General features: G+C 39.5%; 1 protein-coding gene across 3 annotated transcripts in view; it reads left to right on the top strand.

Moving 5' to 3' along the window:
- The window catches only part of TMEM132B (transmembrane protein 132B), a 245,511-nt gene extending 228,663 nt beyond the window's left edge, over nucleotides 1-16,848 (top strand). For all 3 annotated transcript variants that reach the window (XM_088482166.1, XM_088482167.1, XM_088482168.1), the window contains exons 5-7: nucleotides 2,683-2,956; nucleotides 8,555-8,746; nucleotides 15,342-16,848. In XM_088482166.1, the coding sequence (XP_088338292.1) occupies nucleotides 2,683-2,956; nucleotides 8,555-8,746; nucleotides 15,342-16,490 (1,615 nt within the window). In that variant the 3' untranslated portion in view covers nucleotides 16,491-16,848. The remainder of the gene's footprint in view (nucleotides 1-2,682; nucleotides 2,957-8,554; nucleotides 8,747-15,341) is intronic.
- The last annotated feature ends 10,076 nt before the right edge of the window (nucleotides 16,849-26,924 follow it).

Genomic DNA, 26,924 nt, shown 5'->3' with positions numbered 1-26,924 from the left:
AAACCAAAACAATGTAAAAAGCATTGAAAAAAAACAGATCCACATAAAATACACTGAAACAAGCCAGATACACATAAAATAAACTGTAAAAGCCACATACACAAATAATACACTGAAAAAGTTACATCCACATAAAATACACTGAAAAAGCGTCATCCACAGTGAGAAAAACAAACAGATTCACGTAATACAATCCAACCCCCCCTGGTGTCACACCAGCCCCTCCATGTGTCACTCCAGCCCTCCATGTGTCACTCCAGTCCCCCTCATATGTCACTTCACCAGTCTCATGTGTCACTTCAGTCCCCATTTGTCACTCCAACAGCCCCTCATGTGTCACAACAGCAGATCCTCCATGTGTCACTCCAACAACCCCCCATGTATCACTCCAGCAGCCCTCATGTGTCACTCCAGCCCCCCATATGTCACTCCAACAGACCCTCATGTGTCACAACAGCAGACCCTCATGTGCCACTCCAGCCCCCCCTCTCTTCCTGGGTTACTTCAGTACAGCCACCTTCCCCCAAAATCCATCCCACTCCACAGGCCACTCCTGCCCCCCCACATGTCACAAATAAAATGAAAAAGAAAAACAAATAAAAACTCCCACAGCTCTTACCCTATTGCGACTATCTGTGTCATGTAGGTAGGCTCCAGCATCTGCGACCGCGTCCTCCTCGTAGCTACGGGTATAGTCACAAGGTGAACTCCATCTCCTGTTTGTTGGTGACATCACCACATCGTCCATACATGCCTCCGGAGCAGAGCAGACTGTTGCAACAAAGGACAAGCCTCCTCTGAACAGCTGCGCGCCTATCAGAGGAGGCAGTCAGTGTCGGTCAGGGGAGCCGCATGTGGTCCAAGAGCCACAGTTATTTAGTATACCATCTAGGGTAGCGGTCATACAAGCACTACTGCAAATTACTATATATGGGACTATCGACTGGTGACTTAGGAAAACTAGCCGACTTATTTTAGACTTACTTTTTCTGAGCTTTTCACACTATATATCTTTATGTCTGTTTATATTCTCAGTAATTATTTTTAATTATTTCGCTGGCTTTTACTATTATATGATTATTAAAAGTTATATTTTAAATTGTTCATTACTATTTGTGCACTGCATAGAGTACAACACTTTCTTTTTGTGTATCTAGTCTATTGATGAAGTCTGCTCTGAGGCAGTGACATGTACAATATGTGATGATGATGATTAGTCTTTTAGCTATAGAGTCCTGACATACTACACAGCTGTGATCACTGAGGATGTCATGACAAAAACATATTATATCCATGAAGCAGAAGGTAAAGAAGGCTCTACCCAAGTTAGTTCACAATATAATTGCTGTGGGCAACAATTGATAAATAAGTTAATATATATACCATTGTAGCTGCTGGTGGGGAAAGTGTTTTATTGTGCTGTTACTAGCCATCAATATTAAAGCTGTCACTGGTGGTACAACATGGTTGGAATAAGGAGAGACAGCGGAAAGCTAAACACAAAACATGAACCAGTTATTGTAGAAATCTGAAAACAGTCAGCTGTTGTCATTCATACCTGTCCTTCACTATTTATCATAGCTTAACGGAATTCCTCTTCTTGTTAATGAGAAGGTATTTTCTTTTGTTCTGCATGGGCATTGTAGTGGTTTTATGCCAGTTGGGAGTATTTGTGTGGAGGCTATTGTTTTACATTAGTATCATACGTGATACTGGAAAGAGAGTAAGCACTCTTGTTCTTTATGATTGGAGGCATCTACTGCCACTAATAAGGTAGTTGAGATCTCCAAAGTAAGAACTGATAACAGCAATGAGATCATGTTAGTGAATGATTCAGAAGCATACGCTATCCCGATGTTTAGTAGTTGGCTGATGTTTTTTGTACATCACATGCATCTGAGTCACACTGCATGTGTTGCGATGATTTACAGCTGGCGGCCGTAGTGAATATTTGGACGCAGAGTGATTGATAGTCAGTTTGCATTTTTGGGAGGTAACAGGGATGGTTTAGTCAAACGTGGGCATGTCGCAAGCATTTTGTGGGCAAGTCGCATTAAGCAACTGCGTCTTGTATGCAGTTTCACTGGCCCTGGTGGCTTAGTTCCAATGGTGTGATCGTTGTGTGACCAATGGTACATCTTTGTAAGCAAGCAGCAAATTAGAAGCACAGATGGTGGTCATCTCTGAACACATTACAGCAGCTGCAGCATTAGTATAAATTCACAGTACCATTGCGTACATAGACGCAGCCAGGATGGGATAAGTGTCCACTCCTGAATCAGTATCCTAATGTGAGCAAGGGAATGGAGGAAAGTGGGAAGCCAGTTAGATGCTCAAATTGGTGTACACTTTGGTATGGTCTCTAAAGATCATAAAGGGACAATACATTATTGAGCTTTAGGTAATACGGTAAATGGGTTCAATCATGTCCAGGGCGATTTAAACATTTTTATGCTAGTTCCAGATTAAAAAGCTACATTTGAATGTATTTTTTATGGTTTTCCATACTATTTGTGAACTTCAAGCTAAAACTGTACTATAACATGGTAATGCACACTGTTTTAATAAAGAAAAGTTAATACAAGCTATAAAATACATAATTTTAAAGTATTTAAAAGCATTTTCACTACAATGTAAATATAAAAAATCAATGTTTTCAATACATAATGATTTTCTTTGTAGACCAACCAGAGATAGTGAAGATGAAGAGGATGATGAGAAGAAAGGGCGTGGGTGTTCCCTGCAGTATCAGCATGCAATGGTTCGTGTTTTCACTCAGTTTGTTGCGGAGTCCTCAGATGTTGGTGGACAGCTCACATACATGCTTGGTCCTGATTGGCAGTTTGACATCACTGACCTTGTGAGTGACTTTATAAAGGTTGAAGAACCCAAAATAGCTACACTGGAAGCAGGGAAGGTGCTAGTTGGACGTGACCAAGGAATAACTACAGTCCAGGTAAAATTGTAGTAGGTTTATGTCTGTCTGTTAGAGCAATTTGTGTAATTTCTTTAAAAGGGACAGAAAAACAATATTTACTATTACTGTCAATCTCGATTCCCTGATTCTGACCTGAAAATGGTCGGAATCAGGGAGTCTAAGATATTCAAGATGCTCAATATCTCAGATGAATTGCTGAATATCAATATACCGCAATCAGTATTTTTAAGCAGGACCGAGAATAGGGGAGTAGATGTATTGCCCGCATTAGCTATGAAATAAGATACAGTATGTCATTTTTAGGCAAAGTTGTTTTGGTAGGCATTAATTCTTTGGTAGAGCTCTCTAGGTAAATTTAAAGATACATGACTTTGAAACACTGTTACATTAATGCTACAGTATTTGATAGTAATGCCTTTCTTAATATGTTTCTATACTCTGTGATGATTGGGTTATTTGGTTGTGTAACTTTATTTTTTCTGTTTTTAGGACATGGGTGGCGGCGTTAAGGCCTACCCCCTAACTTTGTTGTTACAGCTTTTTTTCTTTACCCTTGCAGTAACTATGTTGACCCAATACTTTTTTTCCCTTTGTTTATTCAACCCTTTCCTATACCCTTGGGGAATGTTTGTGTCAATGTACAATGTGATTCAACAAATAATTAAGATGATTATTTGGATTTAGTCTAATATGACCCACACCCATACCCCATATGATTGCTTACTTCACCTATAAATGTCAAGAATTCCAGGTTTGAGATGATGGTACATTTTTTTTTAATAAAGTAATATGTACACTTGTTCTATTGGAATATAGAGCAAATCAATTATAGCAAAACCATTTAGTAAACATTCCACCATGAAATTTTTTTTAATTGTGTGTAGATTTATTGCAGTTGATCAAGAATCAAAATGATTATTTAAGAATCTATATAACTAAATGTGGTGCTATGTGCATTGCCTTTAATAAAAGTTATTAGTTTTCAAAACTAACTTTCTTAATTTTATGCAAATTGCAGTATACAGTGTAGCTCTTTAGGCAAGTTTTTCAAATAAATGTGATTATCGAGTATGTTCATGGTCTAATCATTTCTAATCATTTAATCAAAACATTTTCAAAACATATTTTTTCCAGCATTTCAAAATTATCTGCTGACGTTTCCCCTCCCTTCCTCTCTGTCTCTCTCTCTCTCCCCTTCTTTATTTCTCTCTCCATCTCTCTGTATCTGAGTGTTTGAGTGCATGTGTATATAATATATATATATATATATATATATATATATATAGTTACATTGCTGCACACAGCGACAATCTAGCACTGTCACTGCCTCCTGGATACAGTGGACTGATGAGGTCTCAGCTGTCAGAAATTCTGTTTAGTATCACCCAAATGCCATTAGCTATTTGGCCTAGATAATCATTCAAACTTTCGTACATCTGTTTTCAGGGTAAAATATGAATGTTCTGAGTTAGATAATATATATATTTTTTCTGGTTAGCCAGCGAGACTAACAGAGAATAATTGGTACAGAAAACTTCCAGTTGTAGGATTCGGCAAGATAATCTCATTCAATGCAGAAGATATCCTTCAATCAGAACAAAATGAGAGACGCCATAAATCACATAATTTCTTTCTATTTCTGTTAACACTGGTAATATGTAAAGTAAATGAAGAAATTGCTACTTAGCAGACCAAAGCATTCATGTTAAATTAGCTAAAAATAAAAATTATCAGGGTTTGTCTAAAGCTCAGACACAAGACATCAGGGAAAATCACTTATTAGGGCCAATCTGCTAAAATATATCCATCAGTGAATTTAATGATGATTTTAATCCCATGAAACATACAGCAACCACAGGATTGACCAAAATACGATTCTGTTGCTGTCAAATATCAAACCACCAAGTAATACAAATATAGACTGGCCAGACCAATATCATAGCAATTTTCTGTAGATCTGTAGTTTTTCATTGAAAACATTGGATTCAAAAGTAAAACAAAATATATATAACTAAATACAGGAAAACAAATATTTTATAAAACTAAATAGGAGAAGGTCATGAGAGGGACAATTTTTTTTAACTATACACTGATATGATGTCAGTGAATATATATATATATATATATATATATATATATACTGTATATATATATATATATATATATATTTATATATATATATATATATATACAGTCAGGTCCATAAATATTGGGACATTGACTGAATTTTCATAATTTGGCCTCTGTTCACCACCACAATGGCTTTGAAATGAAACAAACAAGATGTGTTTTAACTGCAGACTTTCAGATTTAATTTGAGGGTAATTACATCCAAATCAGGTGAACGGTGTAGGAATTACAATTATCAATTCAAAAGCTATTTCATGGACAGGTGTGGGCTATTCCCTCGTTATTTCATTATCAATTAAGCAGGTAAAAGGTCTGGAGTTGATTCTAGGTGTGACATTTGCATTTGGAATCAGTTGCTGTCAACTCTCAATATGAGATTCAAAGAGCTGTCACTATCAGTGAAGCAAGCCATCATTAGGCTGAAAAATCAAAACAAACCCATCAGAGAGATAGCAAAAACATTAGGTGTGGCCAAATCAACTGTTTGGAACATTCTTAAAAAGAAAGAACGCACTGGAGAGCTCAGCAACACCAAAATACCCGGAAGACCACGGGAAACAACTGTGGTGGATGACAGAATAATTATTTCCCTGGTGAAGAAAAACCCCTTCACAACAGTTGGCCAAATCAAGAACACTCTCCAGGAGGTAGGTGTATATATGTCAAAGTCAACAATCAAGAGAAGACTTTACAAGAGTGAATATAGAGGGTTCACCACAAGATGTAAACCATTGGTGAGCCACAAAAACAGGAAGACCAGATTAGAGTTTGCCAAACAACATCTAAAAAAGCCATTACAGTTCTGGAACAACATCCTATGGACAAATATCAACTTGTACCAGAGTGATGGGAAGAGAAGAGTATGGAGAAGGAAAGGAACTGCTCATGATCCAAAACACACCACCTCATCAGTGAATCATGGTGGTGGTAGTGTCATGGCGTGGGCATGTATGGCTGCCAATGGAACTGGTTCCCTTGTATTTATTGATGATATGATTGCTAACAAAAGCAGCAGAATGAATTCTGAAGTGTTTCGGGCAATATTATATGCTCATATTCAGTCAAATGCTTCAGAACTCATTGGATGGAGCTTCACAGTGCAGATGAACAATGACCCGAAGCATACTGCAAAAGCAACCAAAGAGTTTTTTAAGGCTAAAAAGTGGAATGTTATGCAGTGGCCAAGTCAATCCCCTGATCTGAATCCGATTGAGCATGCATTTCACTTGATGAAGACAAAACTGAAGGGAAAATACCCCAAGAACAAGCAGGAACTGAAGACATTTGCAGTAGAGGCCTGGCAGAGCATCACCAGGGATGAAACCCAGCGTCTGGTGATGTCTATGCGTTCCAGACTTCAGGCTGTAATTGCCTGCAAAGGATTTGCAACAAAGTATTAAAAAGTGAAAGTTAGATTTAGGATTGTTTAGTTTGTCCCATTACTTTTGGCCCCTTAAAAAGTGGGAGGCACATATAGAAACCGTTGTAATTCCTACATCATTCACCTGATTTGGATGTAATTACCCTCAAATTAAATCTGAAAGTCTGCAGTTAAATCACATCTTGTTTGTTTCATTTCAAAGCCATTGTGGTGGTGAATAGAGGCGAAAATATGAAAATTCAGTCAATGTCCCAAAATTTATGCACCTGACTGTATATATACTAAATTGTGCTAATTCAGTATGCTACTCAATTATCTGGGCCACAGTCTGTTGACCTCCTCTTCTCCCCATGGTGCATTAGTATATAGCATTGATTAATATCATAGTAGTCAAGCTGATTATTTTACTAGTTATCTTACTGTTCAAAAGCTTCTAGAACTTGGAATACACTGTAGTTCTGCCGAATAATAGTATTTTCCTGAGACTGCCAATGAATCTTTTTAAACTTAACAATGTCCCACACAATAAGCATAACCTTTCATAATAAACTGTTTGGCACCAACATCTACACAAGCAATATCATATTGTACAGGATTACAACTTGCAAAAATATATGGGAGGAGACGAAATGTTGCTGCAAATCAAAAAAATTCAGCCTATCCATACCCAAAAAGACCTATCCCTCCTGAACGCAACAATACATAAGGTGTAAATCATTACAACTTGACTAAAATAAATTAAATGAAGAAATACAAAAGAAAATATAGCAACCAAAAAAAGATACTTATTGCACAAAGGAAATTAAGTTTTACACATATGTGATCATAACACCAAAAGGCTTGTTTTTCATAATGGTTCAAAAATAAGTTGTTATAAAATAGTTTGGAGGCAAAATACAAATTGTACAAATACAGTTTAGTAAGATATACAGTACTAGTCATAGTAAATGTTGGCAGTATAGGAATAAATGACAGTACAAAAAAGTATTAATAATAGACAACGATTTATTTAGGAAAGTGGCTCTTAAAAGTGCATAGCAAACACAAGGAGCTACCAGCTAACAGACTACCATGGGATAGCATGCAATAAAGTAATATTAATCTATCATTATAAAATTGTCCCCTGATCTAAATTGTCTACATGTTTGCATAATGACCTAATTGCGGCTGTGGCGCAGATACTGTACGTCAAACCTAATGTGCATGGTGCAGACCCCAGCTTCCATTGCAGACACTGTGCACATTAGGTATGACGAGAACCTTGCACCATATCGACGAGAGAGATAAGGACTGGGACCATGGGTGGTTAATTATATTGGGTCCAAAGGGGGTGGGGACAGGAGTGGGCGGTAAAGAGAGGGGGCGGGAACATGGGAAGCAGCTGGGGGGGTGCCTGAGATGACCTGGCAAATGCTGAATCCATTTATTTACTGGAATAGGAATAAATTCTGATATACAATGTTTATATAAACAGCGAATTACAATGCCATTGTTTATACTTGAGAAGTTCTGCTGCCATCACTGTAGTGTTCGTTAGTATTTCAGAGTAAGAACAATCAATGTACTTAAATTTGCAGATCTATAACTGTTCAGATTTTTTGGGCTATAAGAACAGATTCTCATGTATGGGTAGCATGGTTGGTGTAATGGTTAGCATTACCACCTTGGCATTCCCACCATGAACCTAACTATGTGAAGTTTGTATATTCTCCCAGTGCTTGCGTGGGTTTCCTCTGGGTACTCCATTTCCTCCCACAATCTAAAAATTTACGGGTAGTTTAATTGGTTCCCAACAGGATGGTGAATGAGTCGATGTACAGTAGAAGTACTGTTGCAAGGTCTAACACAAATTGCTGTGTCCAACTCAGTAATCAGACTAATAAGTGATATGATTACATAAGACTACAGACACTAGTTAGGCAGTCAGTAGTGTATTAGAGCAAACCACTCATAACTGCACAAATCCAATCTCACCAAAAACATAAGATGTTTTAGCTTGTTGTATTTATGTAGTATACACTTCTTCTGTAATATACTTTATATATTATGTGTTTGCCTTCATTTGTAGCCTTTGTCCTTAAAACTCTTTGCTGATTTCTTTCCAGGTCCTTTCTCCATTGTCTGATTCCATCCTGGCTGAGAAAACAGTGACCGTGTTGGATGATCGGGTGGGAATTGTAGAATTAGGAGTCCAACTCATTACCGGCCTCTCCCTGTCTCTACAAACCAGCAAAGGAAACAAAAGAGCCATTATTACAACCACCACAGCCAGTGATATTCTGCATGACTTTAAACAGGTGCTGTAACAAAGCGCAGAATCTAGCAGATCATTTTAACTTGACAGAACAAATAATGTAAAATAGATTGGCTTAAACTATTCAGAGCTATGGGTCATTGAGGGTCTTGCTGCTAACCACTAACCAACATTTGTATAAAGCGGAAATGCACCCAGTGCCACAGTATGTAGAGGAAGAACTGGCTGTTAAAGATAACAGTTACTAAGTTGTAACTACAGTAGTTGTTTACATTGGGCCTGAACGACAAGCGTCTTCAAAAGTCATCTGCGGGGGTGCGTGTCGCTGGACGTTTGCATCCTATCCATTACACAATTTTTTTTAACGTTGCGACCAAAACCAGGAGGTTGTGGTAGGATCGTTCAAAAATTCGTGTAATGGATAGGCCCCTTTACAAGGATGACAATTTTAATCAAATCTTAACAAACTATTAAAAGTCAGCATTTACATATTTTTTAATAACCTGTTCCGTTCAATTTTAAACATATCTTTCTACTACAAGTCTTGGTTCACTTTAAAGTTTTTGGAAAATATGTTTTTTTTTATATTTTCTATCCAGTGGCTAAATATAAAAATTCCTTGGGGGATACACAGTGATTTTTTGGCTTTGCTGGGCTTCCTTACAGCTACTAGTGTAGGAGTTTGGTGTGAACAGAAGTTCATTTGAAAGCCAACGTGTCACATTGCGATTCAGGCAACACACTGGAAAAAGATCTCAATAATTCTTAATTATTAGCAAAAAAAAACCTAGTCGGTGTTGAACAGACGGGGGTTCTCCTGCAGCTGCTAGAGGAGGGCTGCTACCTTCCCAAAAATAGAAATAGGAAAGAACAAGATGGTAAATAATAAGAAATCAATAAACTTTTCTATGGTGACAGAAAGAGAACATGTGTGGTTTAGTAGTTCATGTGACAGTCACAAGAGACGGGACAGAGTTGGCAGTGACACCTGTAAGGGTGTAGGGATTTTAGTGGCACCAGCAAGGAGTGGGCAATAGTTTATGAGTGGTGGGGTGCTTCTAGGGGGCACCCATGAGGGGAAAGTTTTATCAGGCATAGTTAGTTCTATATACAAGTGGTTAAACAACTAATTGATTATTCTTTTCGATAAAAAAAAGAGTTGAGCAAAAAGCAAAAGTAATTATTTACATGTAGAAACTGTATTAATATAGATGCACAATATGCACTAACAAAGATGTCAACTTCACGCACATATAGCAGTTAGTTATCAAGTGCTCTCCAAGCTATCACTTGCTGGTTGATATTCAGTACTTGCCTACTTTTTGGACCTCCCCTACAGGAAATCCCAGATGGGAATCCATATGTGTGGGGTGTGTGATGACCATGGGCCTGCCTCGCAATTACGATATGTGTGTCATCAATCTGTTGGGACTATGGTAATGCAAATAACAATCATGACTTCACCCTGCTCACTTCACAAGTAAGAAAAGCAGGATCCACATGGGTGACCTACTTTCCTATGAATCCAGGTGAACCTTGAAAATCTAGAGTCTCCTGGATATCCCGGGGAGCGTAGGCAAGTATGACTCTTTCCTTGATCAATACTCTCAGGGCTCTGTCAAGCTCTTAATGAGAACAAATATGAATTCATAAACCTTTCACTGATTTAGGTTTCATTTTACATATTAATTCATGATGATTTGACTTCATTTTTACACTTTGCACAAAGGTAACAATATATTCTATTTTTCCCTGTTCACTTGATCACTTGTGAAATGCCATAGTTACCAACGTTTTGTGTCACCCATCCAGAAATTTCTGGGAGGGTACATACCGGTGGCTTCAGTGGGGTGGTAGGGAATTTGAACCGCCGCAGGATTACACAGACGGGGAGTGACTATGATAACACCAATCATTGAGAATCATGTTGTCACACCCCTTCTCACGACAATTTCTGTAGGAAGCCTGGGTGATGCAGAAGAATTATCTACTTTTCCCAGAGTCCATGACTTCCCAGAGTGTTCTGGGAAAGTAGGCAAGCATGTGTAATTTACCAGAGAAGAGTGATGATGTCAAAGTGAACAGGGATTGAAAGTCCAAGGAGTAAATGTTGTCAGCAATTGGAAGGAGTATCACAGGATCTGTAGGCTCAACGTGTTTCACTGGCTAGCAATACATTCAGCTTCTTCAGGAGCATGTCCATGAATGATCCATAATGGCATATATATATGGTTCTCAATTAGAAAACAAGTGGCACATGTGTATATCAATCTATCAATCCTGACTGCATTATAAAAAATACAAATAATCATAATAATCAACTGTCCGATGTTTGATAAATACAATATATATGAAATCCTACATGTCACAAATCGAAAGTGATCTCCGGTCATGTGACGAATACAATTTTTGGCAACTATTACTGAGGTTTATGGGATATGTAGTCCGGTGCTCCTGAAGAAGCTGGATGTATTGCTAGTCAGTGAAACGTGTTGAGACCACAGATCCTGTGATACTCCTTCCAATTGCTGACATCATTTACTCCTTGGACTTTCAATCCCTGTTTACTTTGGCATCATCACTCTTCTCCGATGGAACACCACTGCAAAGGCCGCTGCATGCCGCCAAGGACTGTGATAATTCATAACCTATACTGGTAATTTCATCGCCTAAGGGATATTGTAAACTTTTACCATACCTTACCCAGCATATTGACTGTGTTATATCTGGAGGGAGTATCCATCAAAGGAACTTATTGCATGGTTCATTCATGCCATTATATTTGGCACTTTTAATCATTGCTATTGTATTGCTCATACATCTTTAATGTTTTTTAGGATTATTATCATTGATATATTAAATTGTTTTTTCATGTGATATCAACTGTCCATTGATATTTGTTATTGTTTTTTGAGGATTAGTTTAGATCACCTCTGGTATTTTGTATCATTTTTTTCTTTCTGTTTCATTTTTTAGGGGCTTACATCCCCTTTATACCAGTGGCTCTCTGACAGCGCTCAGTGTTTGTGTGTTTTTATAAGCATGTGTAATTTATGTTGTCTAATCTTAGTTAATGTTTGTGTCATAGGTAGGTGACATTTACTTACCAGACAGCAAGTTTGCAGATGAGGTTCTTTGTAGCTGGATAAACTGCGAGGCAATGTGTTCCCTTGTAGTTAAATTGTGTCATTCCCTGCATAGGTCAAACTCTTGACTATTTTTTTCTGTTAGTTTGCATTCAGCAGTGCGTGCTACAGTTCAAGTATAGTAATACACATATAATCATATATGCCTTCTTAGCAATGTTTTGTAAGTTCTATGGCTTGTATACACAGGTATTGAACAACAATAACAGTTGAAAGAACAGACTAAATCTTGTACTTTGATCTCACTGTAAGAGAAGCACAGTTATTACCGTATATCAAAGATTGAACACAGCATTGTGTACAATGAGCATTTACACTCAAACCCATTAGAATTTACTGAGCATTAACGCCTCTGAGTACTATAGGCAAAGTCAGCATTGATGCTTGTCAGAAGATGTGTGTCTACAGGTCCATTAGTTTACAATATGTTCTGGATTAACAGCATCAAGGTGTGTTTAATTCTGTTTTTGAAAACTTAAACAACTTAAACACAGGGAAAACTTCAAAAAGCTTTCACTTGTCACTGCAGAGATGAACATAAGGTTTTATCAGCACAATGTAACACAACATAATGTTAACCGTACAGCTATTGTTAGTGCAGAGCAAAAAGATCATTTGCCCAGGATCCCAAAACTGTAGGTTATTCCCACATCCTTGGAACCCTTTTTATGTCATTTAAAACTTACACCATTAATTTTACATATCTTACTATTTTTATTAATTTGTGTTTCACAATTGAAATGTACACTGTGGGGGTGGCATGGTGAACTGACAAGTAATGACTTGGATTACACTTCATCAAACTGAGAAGGAAAGGGCTGTTTAGGATCAGGGACATGCAGTCAGGGTAGTCAGGGGAGGCAGAGCCTCCCCTGTCATACTCCTGAGATTTGATATAAATATGATTAGAATAATACAAAGAAGATATTTATTATTTATAAACATCTTCTTTGCTTATTGTAATCATTTTTACAGTTAACACTGACCAGCCTTGTGGAACTGTCAGGGACTGCAGGGAGATGTGAGATGAGGCTACAACAGCTCAGCCTCGTTTCTGTATAGTCAGACACTGCTTGCAGAACTGAGGGTGGGGCCACACCACAGGTACTAAGCTGCACAGAAAGAGAGCTAATGGAGGCATTCCTCTGAGTATGGGGGTGTGCCTTGAGCACTTATGGACACCTTGGATGTGTCATGTGACCAAGAAGTGCACTGCAGTGGTTAGAGATTGGAGCTCAGTCAGCAGCTGCAAAAGAAGAAACTGTGATGCATGTAGAAGAATCAATGGACACTGTGACCCTTATGGTAGTGAGGGGAGAGTCACAGTGAGTAGGGTGTGAGACAGGCTCCAAGTCCTCAGACCCATCTCCATTTGTGCCTCCCCAGCCATTGACTTCACCGCACACCACTGTTTAGGATTCAGCAAGTATGTGGATAATGAAGCTAGAATTAGCAGATATTTTAATTACAGTTAAACTAGAACAAAGTACTTTGATGTTAACCAATATTTTTAACTAGTTCGTTGCTTTCATTATGCATATAAGAGTGAGTGTATAAACTTACCAGCTGAAAATCCCACCTGTTTAAACTAGGAGTGCACAATTTTTTCCGAGGGCTGCTTTGGGACCAGAATAAAACTTTACTTGCTTAATCATGTATATTATATACAATCAACTATTGGAAAAGGCCTTATTAAAAGGTCCCTAAGTAGGCAGAAGTGTGTGCAATGCCGCAGAGTAGGAAGCACCACAATCGGGTGTGGCCATTCCATGTGGCAACACATTCCCTGTTCTGCTTGCAGCAGTTCATTTACTCACCTATCCAGCAGCCCTATCATAATCCTATAGCAACACATCTTACAGCACTGCCACTGTAGCCTATGCATTTGGACTCCGACTACTACTGGGTCAGTAGTGGTGCCATCAAATAGATGCAAAACTGAGGCTCTTAAGGAGCATACACACTAGATGATATGCTCCCTGAACGATATCGTCTAGTGTGTCCCCGGCAGGGTGTGCTCAATGTCGTTCATGACATTGAGCTCACCCGCTGAACGATATCATATACGATATCGTTCAGTGCCGGGCTCTCTCCCCCATTCCCCAACATGCAGCAACCTGACGACATCGTCAGGTTGGCCTGCATGTTTACTTGATGAACGATAATGACGAATGACTCGCGGGAACGCGCGTCGTCATTATCGTTCATCGTTTTGATGTTAAAAATGGATGATAAAGTGGACGACTGAACAATATCATTATCGTTCAGTCGTCCACTTTAATCGCCCAGTGTGTACGCACCTTTAGAAAATAATTGCACTCCCTGTGATTAGTTTTAGACAGTTTTTGTTTTATTCAGACTTGTAAATAAATATGGGCTTGTGGGCTTTGCATGCAAAAGTTTGTTTTAAAGTCCCAGCCTACCTATGACCCTGGGAATGAAACTAAATTATAAAAGATTCTCTAAAATGCAACATGAACCATACATTTGTTTTTAGCAGGCAAATAAATAATTGTCTGTAATTCCTTTACTTTATTTGTTTTAAACAAAAGCCATTGCTGCATTTATTGTCTGATTTTGGCTTATTCCATAATGCTGTGTACCATAACTTTAGTAATTAGGAAGTGAGGAGATCTATTAAAAAAATATACTTACCTGGGCTCAGTCTATCTGTCGGAGTAAAACTAGAGCACTGAGCGAGAAAGCACTTAGTGGCAATCTCTCAATATAATTATTACATTATCAAGACAGAGAGCTTCAAAGCGGCCTCTCTGCAAAGACAGATGCATGGCAGCTAATTTGATTGGCTGCCAGGCTGCCTATTGCAGGTCCAAGTCCCACCCCAATAAGTAATTCCCACCCCTCTCCCCAGTGTCAAGTGCAGAAAAAAATGGTCATAAAAAAATCTTTACGAGGCAGGTTTGGTTTAGACAGTGCTGCCTTTCACATCATAAAAAGTACCAAGGCTCTAATACTGTCTGCATCTGACAACATGCTTTGTTTGAGGAAGAAAATTTTACAACTTCCCTGATGTAAATCAGTAATGACTAAAGCCTGGATGATCTACATGGGTAAATATAACATTGTCTATTGATATTGACATTGGTATTTCATGGCACTACCTTATTTACTCTGTACCTGTATTGTAGTCAGACGCAATTATAAAATACCTTTAATACTCCGACCTGCTGTTGTATAAGCCATGCAAATGAAAAGCATGTATGCTTAGCAGATATTTTATTTATTTTAATTAGCAATTTACATTTAAACCTATAACACATGGAATCTCACAGTAACTACTGTAAGGAGTAAAGGAAATGTGCTAATTCCTATGGAATATGTAACTGTGGGAGACCCAACTTTAATTCTGTCCTAGACAGCATCTAGTGTGAATTGGCCCTGGCTATCCTTCCAGTGTAATGAAAATACAGCTGTGCACCACACTACTGAGGATAAAATAATAAGATTTATTATGTGTTTTTGTTGTTGCAGGAAGCAGTCATCAGTGTGTGGACCCTGTTTAGTGATGGCTCAATAACGCCACTGGACATCTATGAAAGCAAAGACTTCTCAATTTTGGTGTCTTCTCTGGATGAGATGGTTGTATCCACATATCAAAATCCTCTATCAAACTGGCCTGTTGTAGTAGCAGAAGGTGAAGGCCAAGGACCATTAATAAAGTTAGAGTTAGGGATCAGTGAGATCTGCCAGAAGTCCAAGAGGAAAAGTAGTCTAGCTGTTGGCAGCGGAACTATCAAGGTTAAGTTTGGTCAAAAGGACTCTGATCAGAAAGGAAATATGAATGAAATTCAAAGCAACAATGATGATTTAAAAAAAATCACAAGCAAAACAACTGAGAAAGTCATAGAGCAAGAAAGAACAGTGAATGAGTGGCCCAAACATGGCTCTTCTGCTATCCATTTTGACGAGAGTATTAGCAAAAACTCAACATCTGACTCTCCAGTAGACTATCAAAAGAACTTTAATGACGCCCATATTGTTCCTATACCATATACTAGTTTCCCTACAAGAATAGCCTCAGAACACAACCAGGAAAGTGAACTTACACAGACTTCAAGAGGTCTCACAGACTTGGAAATTGGCATGTATGCCCTTCTTTGTGTGTTCTGTCTTGCAATTCTAGTCTTTTTAATTAATTGTGTGGCATTTGCATGGAAATATAGACATAAAAGGTTCCCAGTGGCTGATCAAGCTAACATTCCTCATTCTCATGACTGGGTATGGCTTGGGAATGAGGTGGAGCTGTTGGAAAATCCAGTAGACATTCCTCTTCCAGCAGAAGAATGCACTACAATGATCGACCGAAGGGCGCAGTTCGAAGAAAGCAACTTTCTTCTCAACGGAGGTACCCAAAAGAATCCATATAGTCAAATTATGCGGTCATCTGATTACACCTATGAAAAAGAGGTCCAAAATGAGCCATTAAATCCAGGGAGCTCAAAAAGAAAACGGGTAAAGTTCACATCATTTACTACTATTTTACCCGAAGAAGGGGGCCCATATACCAATGCAGTAATCTTTGGAAATGAAGAAAATATCAAATGGGTTTGTCAAGATATGAACATTGGCGATTCACGTGAACTTAGAGACTATATGGATAGTCTTCAGGACAACCTGTAAAATACTAAGTTTATATTCACCTTTATGCCTTCGTTTTGTTTGTTTGATTTTTTTTTAAAGGTGGGACTATTAAATCAGCAATATAGACGCAGAACAAATCCTACAAGGTCATTACACAAAGTCAATGCTGCCAGCACTTTTTTTGGAGCTAAATTAGAAAGTGCACATAGAAATATCTGTCAATGGGTAATTTCTATGATGTGCTACTTTTTAAGATCTGGTGGACACTATTAAGCAAGGTGACAACTATTAAAGGATTACAACATATAATGTACCGGTATTAGAAAAAAAATATTGTGTTGTAGTGATCTTTGGTACATTGACTGGAAATCTACTTGTAAGTAAAACACTACTGTGTTGGGTTTCCAATTAAAAGCACACTGGACTTTTCTGGTTATATTTCCAGTTCATTGTAAGCATAACTCTGAATGTATTACAGATAAGTTTAAGTGAAACTCAACATACAATATCAGTTTTTTTTTAAGATACAGATGTTAAGATGACTGGCACAAGAAGATACTGTAGGAGTAAGATACATGTATTCTACTGGTATGATAGCCTTCTTATGGCTGTGCAATACTACTGTACCTAATCTGGCAAGATTATTTAAGTACACCACTTTGCAATGACTGCAGAATGAGTGTGTGAGTGGAAGGACCAATTAGAAGTCACATTCTGTGATTATAGCTTCTGATTGGTACTCATAAACACACACCACAGAGTATCAGGATAAATAGCATCATAAAGCTCTGATGATTGGCATCCTGCATAGCGGGAATATCTCATCCTACTTAGAAGTGCTAGTTTAAGAAGCACTTTTTTGGTCTCGTCCTTATCACTCTTACTCATTGTTCCTCAAAGCTGCAGGTTTTTGAAACTAAACACTCTGGGGCATAACCAATTGCAGGCGTAATTCAGAAAAAAACAGCGACGCAGGGTTTTTCCCGTAGCCACAAGGATTTTACTATCCAATAAGGTGCATGATTTTTATTTCTTCACGCAGCGCTCAATTTTTTTTTGAACACCTCGTGACCGAGCCCAAATTTTCCTTAATTAGTAATTTTAAGGAAAAATTGTCAGGACTTGCTTCAGGACCCCTTGGACACCCCCACCCCATTGACTTATTAAGCAATTACAAGTTTCTTATTAGATTAATTAGTCAATAATACTCACCTTCTGCAACACTGTCTTACTCCTCATCTTTCCCGACTGAAATCTTCTGCCTCCTTCTTCTCCAGCAGCATGAGTATTACCCCTGCCAGTGTGTATGTGTGTCCTGTCTGTGTGTGAGGTGTGGTGCCAGTGTCAGTGTGTGAGGTGTGTCAGTGTGTGTCCCCCCTGTGTGTGTGAGGGGTGTCAGTGTGTGTCTCCCCTGTGTGTGTGAGGGGTGTCAGTATGCGTGTCCCCTGTGTGTGTGAGGGGTGTCAGTATGCGTGTCCCCTGTGTGTGTGAGGGGTGTCAATATGCGTGTCCCCTGTGTGTGTGAGGGGTGTCAGTATGCGTGTCCCCCCTGTGTGTGTGAGACCACATGTCAGTAGTGTGGACGTGTGTCCAGTGTGTGTGGAGCATGCGGCAGCCAGGAGGGGAGCGCCAGAACACAGGTGAGTAGAGGGTGTAGGTGGCTGGATCTCCCCCCACAAAAAAATCCCCAACCATTTTTTAAATTGAATACTGCTGGTATCTGGAGTGTGCAAACCCACTGTAATAAAAAAAATTTGTAGGAAAAATACCGCACCCAGTTGGATATAACCTTATGAGTTTGATGCAGTGTTGAAAGCAAGTACAATTCTAGAGTATATATTTTATGTTTTTGCTCTGCACATGTTCCTGAAGCAAACGTATGCAGGCACAAGCAGAGAAAAGATGTATGGAAACTGGATGCATTTACTGTACACTTCCAACCGAAGGGATGTTTTTGGGCTGTAATCAGTAAATTCACATTGTGGTAAGTTTGTTAAACTGAAATTGTGGGAAATCCCCTGAAAATATCAGTTTTTGGGGGATCCCCATAAAATGTAAGGATTCCCAACATTTAATGAGAAGGGGGCTGCAGCAGATATCTCTAATTTTTGCCATGGTCCCTCCATTTCTGCCACAAAGCAGCCCCCATAGAAACTATCGAGGCTACTATGCTGTCAGATTTACCAAGCTTTCAGAGATTCACCCCGGCTGCTTATGACATCTGAAGATGGCGTCAGCCTATAGTAACCTATGGGCTACTCTTTTGCATTTTCTTTTGGAGAGGAATCCTCTGGATCCCCTCCGTTTGACTCCCATGATGTATACACCAGCCAACTACTACACATGCGCAGTACCCGCGGTGTGCCCAAAACATAATAAGGTGTCACTTTGACTCCAACTCTTTGTCTTGATGGGTTCTTATCATGTTAATTTTCACATTGCGAATTTAGATGAAATTATTTTATCACATTCCCATTTTTAATAGGCAAATTTCAGAAAGGGAGTGACAACTGTATTGCATAATTACACCTGTTTTCAGACAGAACTTTTGCACAGAGTATCATGGAGCTGGTGCAGGTACCCACCAGCAGCGGCTCCTGCCCTACTACCTGACTGGGGCTGCCACTGCTGCTGGCTGGTTCCCGGCGCCTGCCCATTATATCTGGCAGGTGCTGGGACAGCGCATGAACGGCGGTGGCGTGGCACATACGCATAACACTGGCTTTTGGGGGCTGCATTGACTGCCCCAAGAAGCCATGTAGGGCTGCCTGAAAGGCAGAGCAGCGGCTTCCACTGGAAGCAGCTCTCTGCTAATCACAGCCCGGACCTGCAGTCCCAGGAGATGTAGACAGCACTGGCTCACTGAAGTGCCTGATTTTATTGGGGGGCTGCAGCCCCGCAGCCCCTAGGTAAAATCTGCCACTGGTACCAACTGATAATGGCTGCTATGAAACCAAGCATACAAGTAGGGGTGGTTTGGATGCTGAGATATGTACAACTCTCCATATGAGTGAAAATATGCATTTAGTTCTGTGCATGCAATTACGGCCGACTTGCAAACAACTCTGCAACAGGCTTCACAGCAGCCAAAGAGTACCTTTAAGTCATTTATTTTACATTATTTTCATTTTCAGATGACTCACATTTTGATGGCATGCCTTTCCTAATGGTAATAAGTGGCCCTGAAGTTTAAGGGTAAATATTTATTAGGTGCTAAGATTGCACCAGTAATATAATCAGCCAGCTCTGTGAGCTTTTGTGACTGCTAATATACAGATCATTGACCTATTTAGCAATCATTATGTCAGTATACACTGACAATTTCCTGAGCTGTTGATGGATCTTGTTGCATTTATGGACATTCAAGTTTTTGGAAAATCCTCAGTCAGTGACTTCATGATTGCTGTACAGATTTATGATCACTATAATAGCCATTCAAGCTGCAGTTACCATAGCTGACATCCCACAGGTGCCTGATGTGTGTGTATGAGCCCTTAAATAAAAGTGGCCTCTGTGCCACTATGTTAGAAAAAGTAAAAACTATAGTTAAATACTTTATTTCAGTGGGGAGCTGATGTTGAGTTTTAGCAGAATGTGTATAATTTACTCTAAAAAGAATATTATATTTATGCCCATATGCAGAGTCGTACACATGTCAAGATAAATGCGGCTACGCATAGGCAGCATATGTGTATGGTTTACGCCAAGCCATCATCATTAATGTGTATTTGCACCTGCCATCTAGCAGGATATCACTCCTTACAGGCATATAGTCTGTGTGAGTAGCATTTGCATATTTCAGAGAGCCCCTACCCTCCCCATTCTGCCTCTCCAGCCATGATGAGTCACAAGTCTCAGACATGGGTCCTCATAGGTTTGCATTTACCAAACTGGTACAGTAGATGTGTTTTATTACAAATTTCTGTTTAAGATGCCTTTTTGTGCACCTTAGCATAATCCCAAAGAAACAAAATGTTAATGCCAGATTATCATATAGTATGCATACTGTATTTAATAATTAATTGGCTATATATGATCTAGAATTGCCAGCAGTTTACAGTACCTTCCAGCCATGGTATGCCACTAATATTAACTGGATCATCCAACAGAAACCCTGAGTGTTCCACACTCGCTGTATATGAACAATTAATTTACTTAGCAAATTGTGTTTGTTCATAGTCATTCCCAACCATGTAGCCTACATATAATTAATACAAATAATAAGGGAATTTATAATAGTTAGCTCATCAAACTATTGGTGACAAAATCAATTTGTAAAACTATTATTTTTACTTTAAACAAAAATATTTTTAATGAGATGTTTTGTTATTTTTTTTCTAGAAATTGTTTAAAGCATAATTTTCAGTTGTATTTTTTTTATCTTTTTTTTTTTTTTTTAGCAATTCCGATTATTTACCAATCTTCCATGAGAAAACGTCCTGCATTCCTGTTTAATTCAAACAACCCAGAACTGCCAAAATCACAACTATTCAAAATCAAAACCTTTTGAAATTGTTTTCCACATATCTATTTTATGCCCACTTTAATTTTGTATTTGAGAGTACTTTTTTCATGAATAATGATGTCAATTTCTCCTGGTGATCTTGCCTTTTTCATGGTTAATGCAATTAAATATAAATGTACAGTACTCATGTATACATAATACATATTCACATTTCATTTGGTTCTTAATATCACAGTACATCAGGGGAGTCTACACTGTAAATAAGGCTTGAATCAAATCTTCTCTAAATTAAAATGGAATTACATTGCCCCAAAGAGAGATGCTTCTAATGTTTTTGTTGTTTTTTTTATAAAAAAAGCTGTTTCTTTCCTTTCCAACTAAAATCAGTCCTTATACTGGCCATACACGCTACAATTATCGGGGCGATCCGCGTGATATCGGCGGATCGCCCCGATAATTGTAGCGTGTGGGGGGGCGACCGAGGGTTAAATATTGCTCGGTCGGGCATGCCGGATTGTCCAGCATGCCCATCCGATGTGATATTTCCCGTTAAACTGTCGGCCGCATCGGGCAGTGTATGCCCAGCCGCGGCCGACAGACAGACATTTCCTGTGTTCCTTCCTACGGAAGGAACAGGGATATGTCTCCTCCCCCGGGGGCGGAGCGCAGATGTCTGCCGAATACACTGTGAAAGAAATCTCACAGTGTATGCCGGCGACATCTGCGGCTGGCAGCCGGCCAGATAAAATGTCTGTCGCTCTGACAGGTATTTTATCTGGCCGTGTATGCCCAGCATTACTGTTAAAAATCAAAAATTCTGCTTCACAATATTATGTGTTGGTTCTACAAAGTAATCATGGGATTGTCACAAGCAGTCCTGGATAATTATGTAGGAAACATACGGACAGGGTGTGTTTCCTGTAACTTCAGCAATATTCTGCAACATTCCTTGCTGCCTTTTCTTTATACAACTGGCCATGTATTTTCTCTATACACTAAAAGATCCCTGTAATTGTTGGACACATTTTGTATATGGAGTTGCACATATCTCAAGATTTCTCCAACTCAAAATGGCATACAAATGTATGCAAGTGTTCCATGGTAGTATAGTGATGCAATAGTGTTAGCAGTTTACTCTATTCATACACAATATAATGCAATGAAGCAGCGGTGTAACATGGTGGCAGTGCTCCTTGTGCCCCCCCATGAAGTTGCGTAGCGTGGGCGGGGCCGCCAGCACCAAGAGGTGCAGTACTGTCCTGAGCATCCCGAGGACGCTCCGTATGATTGTACATACAGCAGGGTGCCTGTATGGAATGTCCAAAGGACACTCCGGGTGGCATTGCAGCTGCGATACTGACTGCGGGGAACTAATCCAGGCACGCTGCTAGCAGTGCCTTCCAGAGCCTAATTTTTGCACCCCTTGGTGCGCACTCAAAAAGGAAAAGGGCATGGTGTTGTGGGAAAAGCCGTACCCTAGACCGCCCCCCCATTTTCTTTACGCTGCGTACATGCCCAGTGCTCTGGGAGCTGCTGGCCATGCTCGCAGTCATTCTCTCCAGTCAATAGATGCCGCTCACATACACATTGCATCTATTCACAGCTTGCTTAGCAGAACAGCGGGTGAGAGAGGGCCTCCCAACACCCTCCCCCCCAATGCAGGATACTGCGGTCTATGGTTGTGGCCACCCGAAAAGCAGGACTGTCCCGCCACAATAAGTATGGTTGGAAGGGAGGTATGCTTACATATATACACACACAATAACACTCGTATCCAAACACAAGTCACAATTGTAATACAAATGATAGACCCAGCAATGATGACCACTGACAGGATAGTTTATATACAATGGTAGTGAAGTGTATATGGCCCCTCTCCTGCACCTGGGCTACCTGTGCAGTGCTAAGTTCCTATATACATACTGTAAAACATCTAAGATATCAGCAATACAGAATAAATAACTAATAGAATGCTGTAAAAGTTATTACAACACAATAATGTGAGAAGTCCTAAAGCAGTAAAAAATACTGTACAGCTCCCAAAGTATAAACTATATATGCTGGATTCCATTTATTGGAGTGATTGCCATAATTTTTATGGTAAATATGATTATTAATTGATTTATTTATTTTTGTCTTTGCAGTTAGTTTTACATAACAGATACAGATTAATTGTAACAGCACATAAAACAGAAGCACCCCAGCCCTCCCAAACCCTGTTACTTACACCATGGCGTGCTCCGGGTGCGCTGTTGCCAAGGGGAGGGGGGAGGCAGTGTGCCTGAATGTCACCACCAGACTGTGGCAGAGTAGGGGGTAGCCCTGAGAGGTCCTGGTTGGGCGGCAGGCATGGCAGAGTACAGCCCTTGGGGGCCCTGGTCGGAAGGCAGGTAAAGTGGAGGAGCAGCCCTGGGGTCCTCTCTCTACTCCACTCAATGTCTGTGGCTGAGCTGGAGACTGAATTGTTGCCTGGCGGCTATTCACGGCACCCTCTGCCAGCTGGCGCTCTACACACTTGCGTAGTGGGTGTAACGAGAGGGCCGGCCCTGTCTGCTATCCAGAAGTTAGGGCTGCAGGGTAGCGGTGGTGCACCCCTAGGGCCCTGCATTCTGTGCAACAGCAACACTGCACACCTATAGTTATGACCCTGTAATAAAGTGTCATATATACAATACATGAGAGTATAGTGTACATTATATGTTATTAATAGTCAGATTTCTATCTAAAATATAATGAAATATAAACACCTCCACATCAATTGTTTTGTAAATAACAATCTACTTTCCTGCAGTACAGTACATAGGATAAATGACAAAATCTAGCTGCAATGCTAAGGAATGAAAATCGGCAGGAGGGGTCTGTATGCAAGTAGCCAATCAGAAGCTGCTAGATTATTCTGTCAATGTCGTTATCATCAACACATATCTTCTTTACACCAGGCATTCGGTACCTTTCAATGAAGTGTATCTGGGGTAAAATGTGTCAACATTTATATTATCTACGTGATATATGAGGCACGTTGCATACACAACTGTGAAACATCTTTATCTTTGTTAACTTACAGTTCAATGCACCTGCTTCAGATGTGGCTGTGCAATACCATCCAACTAAAATGCAAATGCAGCAGGAGGGGTCTGTAGGAAATAGAAACATCCTGCATGCATCTGCGATCCTAGTACAGCATCCCTAGACGCTGCCTCGGATCACCATTGCATTCAAGATGATTGCTGCCTTGGCCAGGCTGCGTAAGCTGAAGCTTACAAGGCTGCTTGCGAGGCCAGGAAATCTGTGTCCTACGACGCACATCCTGCCATCATTACTCCCAGGTAATGGGGCGACGCGCCCCCATTTTCAGGAGTGCAGACCGGGGCCAATCCCTCTCAAAATGCTGCAGCCTGCCAATCAGGCTGCGGCAGAGGAAGCACTGTGAACATGATCGCGGCACTCGTAAACTATCTCATTCATCATCCATACCAGAGTGTGACAGATATACTATTTATTTCACATTTGTTCATGTTTTGAACAATACTTATAGGTTCTATCTTTCTTCCTGTTTTTTTCCTATCAATTTACCTTGGCTAATTATGATACTGCATAACATACATGCAGGGCAACCACTGCAGATGCTTCTGTGGGGAATATTCATAGTCAGGGGCTGGATGGCCCCTGACAATTAAGTATCCAACTTGTTGTGAGTTGCGGCGGTGGATACTTAATTATTAATTTATTGCTCCGGCATGAGAACAGTTGCTCTGTAAAGCAGCTGTCTCCGTGATCAGTAGCACTGCTACAGAAGTAGCAGTGTTACTTACCGGTGATGTGCCGGCATCTGCACCTGAGGTCACACATGTGCATGGCGCAGGGGCACCATGCTGAGGTGGCGGAGGGGTTCAATCTATTCCCTCTTCAAAACCATGGACCTCCTTCCCATTGGCTCTGGGAGCCAATGCCATCTGAAGATGGTGTTGGTTCCCTCAAGCAAACTGAATATTTGGTGGCTCCATCAGGCCTCTTATAACGATTGGGCCCGTTAGTGATCATGAATAGGCCATATGTTCATTATATTTATTTTCACAGTCAAATTATTTTAGTCAGTCCACTTTTATTATTTAACAGAAAACAGTTTATATTTTATTTTTGTTGCTACTTGTCAGTGCTCTTGTTAAGTTGTTGTTTTATTAGTGTTTACACTTTTTAGCTCCGTATGCATTCCAAGATGATACATACCTTTAACAGTACCAGTTATCTCAATAATATAATTGTATTTAAATCCGCTATTTGTAGCAGTATCCCACCTGCAGACCTGCTTATACCTCCTTCAGCTTTGCATAACTCATCGCTGCTTATAAACTGGAAGAGAGGAAGCCAGCTGTATGATTGCAATACTGAAAATAAGGGGCAGGATGTAGTAGAAAGTAGAGTATGTATATGTCTCCGACTGAATAGCTAAAGGGGACAGGGAATAAAATAATTTGCTGTATGCAGAAGGTGAAAAAAGGTGCTGATAAACACCAAAAAAAAGATGCCACTAATCCTAATCCCTTAAAGTTACAGATTTATAGCAGCTTCCACATTCTGGTTAAGTGCGCGGATGATTTTTTCATTAATTTCTGAAATTGTTTCACTGATTTTTTCCTGTTTCAGGAATGATAAATTTCACTAGAAAAAAAGCATTTTGTGTATGTATTTACTGGCTCTTTAATTTACCCATGCTCTCTTCCCAACTGAGAGGATGGCTTCAATCTAAACCCATTTCCCTTGCCCACTTGACTGGTTTGGTTTTTACAGATGAAAGAAAACATGAGAAGCTGAGAATAGAAAGGTTAAATGCAATGTACAATTTATATAGCAGCTATGTGGTTATTTACTGGGGCATTAAGCCATGTGAGAAAAGTCAGGAATTCTGCTTCCTGTTAAAGATGTTCAAAAGTGTAAAATATCTTTTGTTCCTCCCAGATGTAATGCCCATATTCCATATCACCCCCTCTAAGTAAACATTAGGGAAATTGCTGGGGCTGCATAATTGTTGACTAATGGAAATGGAAAACAGAAATATGTATTAACAAATGACGCAAAGGAACAAGAGGGTTTGTCCATAGCAACCAAAAATATTCTGTAATTTTTCTAGTGACATTTACAAAAATAAAACCAAATATCTGATTGTTTGTTCTAGACAACACCACTTTTCTCCTTTCGCTAGTGTCCCAAATGTTCCTAAATCTTAGGGGCTTATTTACTAAGCGGCAGCTTACAAAAGGCAATTCTTCTTGGTGTGTTCAAGCCCCAAATTTAATACGGCAATTACTTTAATAGCAAAATACCTATTACGTCATTTTTGCTTTAAATTTGGGGCTTAAACACGGTGAGAAGCAGCTGCTTTTGCAGTAAATCCATTAATATTCATCACTGGCAAAGCCGTTCTTCTTTTCCATGTATTAAATATAATTGAAAATGTTTGGTCTGATGCTGAACACTTTGTAGATTAAGCATTGCTGACATATGTACTTAAAATACAGTACATTTACTTTATTAGCTACCGCATTGCTTGGACATGTCATGTTTGGAGGTTAATGTCCAAATGTCTGCAGACTTCATAATACATTATGAGCAATGATACACTAGCCCAAATGATAAGTGTCTCTGGAATTCGTATTAAAAGGTGATAAGAGGTCTATGAAAGCCTGTTTTCTACATCTCAAAGCAACTCAAAGCAACTGAAAATCAAATGACTCTAGAAGTGGATTTTGCTCTTCAAACACTAATTTATTTAATCCACACATTGATTTAGCAATCTCACAGTAATTATCCAAATCACATGAAAGATCAAAATGTTTTTGTCATTTACATAGAATCAAATAACCTGCTTTAAATGCTTGACACCCATGCATAGCGCATACAGAGACATCCTACGATGATTTTCTTTTGCAACTTGCCAGGTACCATATATAAAACACATAACACCATACGCTGATTGCATCAAGGATTCACCATAACACCAGTGCACAGAA

The sequence above is a fragment of the Taudactylus pleione genome, unplaced genomic scaffold (genome assembly GCF_031769625.1).
Source record: "Taudactylus pleione unplaced genomic scaffold, aTauple2 ptg000282l, whole genome shotgun sequence".
In the NCBI taxonomy this organism is placed as follows: Eukaryota; Metazoa; Chordata; class Amphibia; order Anura; family Myobatrachidae; genus Taudactylus; species Taudactylus pleione.
Note: the sequence above shows the minus strand (reverse complement) of the source record. Positions and strands in the feature narration are given on the sequence as shown.